Genomic DNA, 2,204 nt, shown 5'->3' with positions numbered 1-2,204 from the left:
CATCTAGTTTTGGCATTTTATGCCTCTAACCTGGGAGCCACTTATTGGCATGTCTATACCTTTTCTAGTTGATGTGATTCTTTAGATATGGGCACCATATCTCCAGGTGTTCTTCACATTTAGCTTTAATTATTTTTTCCAATATTTTCACTTACTCTTGTAATACAGGGTTCGAGGTTCCCTATAGTGTCCTTTATTGAAATAGAGTTTAACAACAATTTCAATGTCCCTATTTTCTTTTAGATTATATCTCAACATATAATTAATGTCCAACAGGACATGATTACTCTTTCCAATGGGAGGATGGTATTGAATATTTGATCTAGTACTGATGGAATAATTTATATAATAATCACTAGAAATTATTTCGATAAGAATTTGAATTTATGCATGTCTTTGTTTTGGCATGCCTCTATTTCCACATGTTACATTTCTGCATGTCTCCAATTCTGGAAGTGTTCACTTTTGCATGTGCCTGACAAGGATGTTATATGCACCAGCTTTAATTATCACACATTGTATATAATGAATGACTTATTTTTAGAATTTTGATACATATTGCATCTGTCAATACATTATTAACAATAATATAGGTAATATGGTAGTCTAATGTAGAAATTTGACACTCTTTAACAGAATGTACGAGTATAAGCGAAAAAAGCGACTCCAATACAACAACAGATGGATGCAAGTATCAAGAAGGCTAAAACGTATACACAAAATGCATCCAAATACAGCTGTACACACTAGTGAACCCATTAATCTTACTGAGGCAGCATCAAGTTCAGAGATTGAGTCATCAGACAATGACATTAGTTCTTTTGAAGCCGAGTCAAATCAAGAGTATGGATTAGGCTCTGAAATTGATGATTTACACATGAATCTTACTGATATTCATGATGTATTATCTAATTCTCAAAGTGAGGAGGAGAATGATGACCATGATAATCATCATTCACTTGTTTACCCACAGAATTTATTAATTCAGTGGGTAAACAAGAATGGTGTTACACACAATGCTGTTGATGAATTATTAAAAATTTTGAGGCAAATGGGAATTGACTACTTACCAAAAACAGCTCGGACACTAATCAGTTCTGAAAGGTACATAGAAACTCAGCAAAAATCTGGAATGAAATATGTCTACTTTGGGTTAAAAGAGGAACTGTTAAAAAACATAAGTAGATATCCAAAAGCAACTATAAAAGGACTGAGACAATTATTATTGTCATGTAACATTGATGGCCTTCCTATATTTAGAAGCAAAAATGATGCTTTGTGGCCAGTTCTCTGTGCAGTAATGAATATTAAACCTTTGAAAGTCTTTCCAGTTGTCCTCATGTATGGACGTTCTAAGCCAAGTGATTTAAATTTCTTATATGATTTTATATCTGATATGGATGACCTTTTGTTGCATGGGATTCAGTATGGTAACAGAACTATCAACATAAAATTACAATGTGTAATTTGTGATGCACCTGCTAAGGCTATGGTGAAGTCCATAAAACTGTTTTCAGGTTATTATGGCTGTGACAAATGTGAACAGAAAGGTACTTGGATGGGGAAAATGACATATCCAGAAGTAACAAATTTAACCATTAGAACAGACACACGCTTCCGTAATCAATCTAACTCGCAACATCATCATGGTAAATCACCATTCTGTGACTTGAACATAGACTTAATTGCAGCGTTTCCCATAGACTATATGCACCAGGTGTGCCTTGGTGTTATGAAGCGACTTCTTGTCACCTGGATACGGAAAAACACATTTAAATTATGTAGCCGCCAGATTTCTGAAATTAGTGCTAGATTGGTGAGCGTAAAAGATTTTGTGCCCAATATTTTTGCACGTAAACCACGAGGTTTGGAAGAAATTGACAGATGGAAGGCAACTGAATACAGATAGTTTCTTCTCTACACAGGAAAGCTTGTATTGAAAGGTATTCTACCCCAAGAGATGTATGATCATTTCCTTACTCTCAGTGTTGGTATAAGTATTCTTGTTTTGCCCACATGCATGTCCTTAAAATACGGCAAATATGCTCATGACCTTTTGCTGAATTTTGTATCAAGGTGTGGTGATCTGTATGGGAAAGATTTTCTAGTCTACAATGTTCACAGTTTGATTCACCTAACAGAAGATGCTGAGGAACATGGTACTCTTGACAGTTGTTCAGCTTTTCCATTTGAAAATTATTTGC

At 34.8% G+C, this 2,204-nt stretch overlaps 1 protein-coding gene across 1 annotated transcript; it reads left to right on the top strand.

Moving 5' to 3' along the window:
- Window positions 1-1,132: 1,132 nt before the first annotated feature.
- Window positions 1,133-1,909, top strand: LOC138355182 (uncharacterized). Its single transcript, XM_069310031.1, has one exon. It carries the CDS (start codon window positions 1,133-1,135, stop codon window positions 1,907-1,909), a length of 777 nt encoding a protein of 258 aa, XP_069166132.1.
- Window positions 1,910-2,204: the final 295 nt, after the last annotated feature.

The sequence above is a fragment of the Procambarus clarkii genome, chromosome 66, assembly GCF_040958095.1.
Source record: "Procambarus clarkii isolate CNS0578487 chromosome 66, FALCON_Pclarkii_2.0, whole genome shotgun sequence".
Lineage (NCBI taxonomy): Eukaryota > Metazoa > Arthropoda > Malacostraca > Decapoda > Cambaridae > Procambarus > Procambarus clarkii.
The sequence above is the reverse complement of the archived record's forward strand: the minus strand, read 5'-3'. Positions and strand labels throughout refer to the sequence as shown.

Bases quoted from the DNA above. Each gene is read 5' to 3' on its own strand.
- LOC138355182 (XM_069310031.1), top strand. From the start codon at position 1,133: ATGAAATATGTCTACTTTGGGTTAAAAGAGGAACTGTTAAAAAACATA.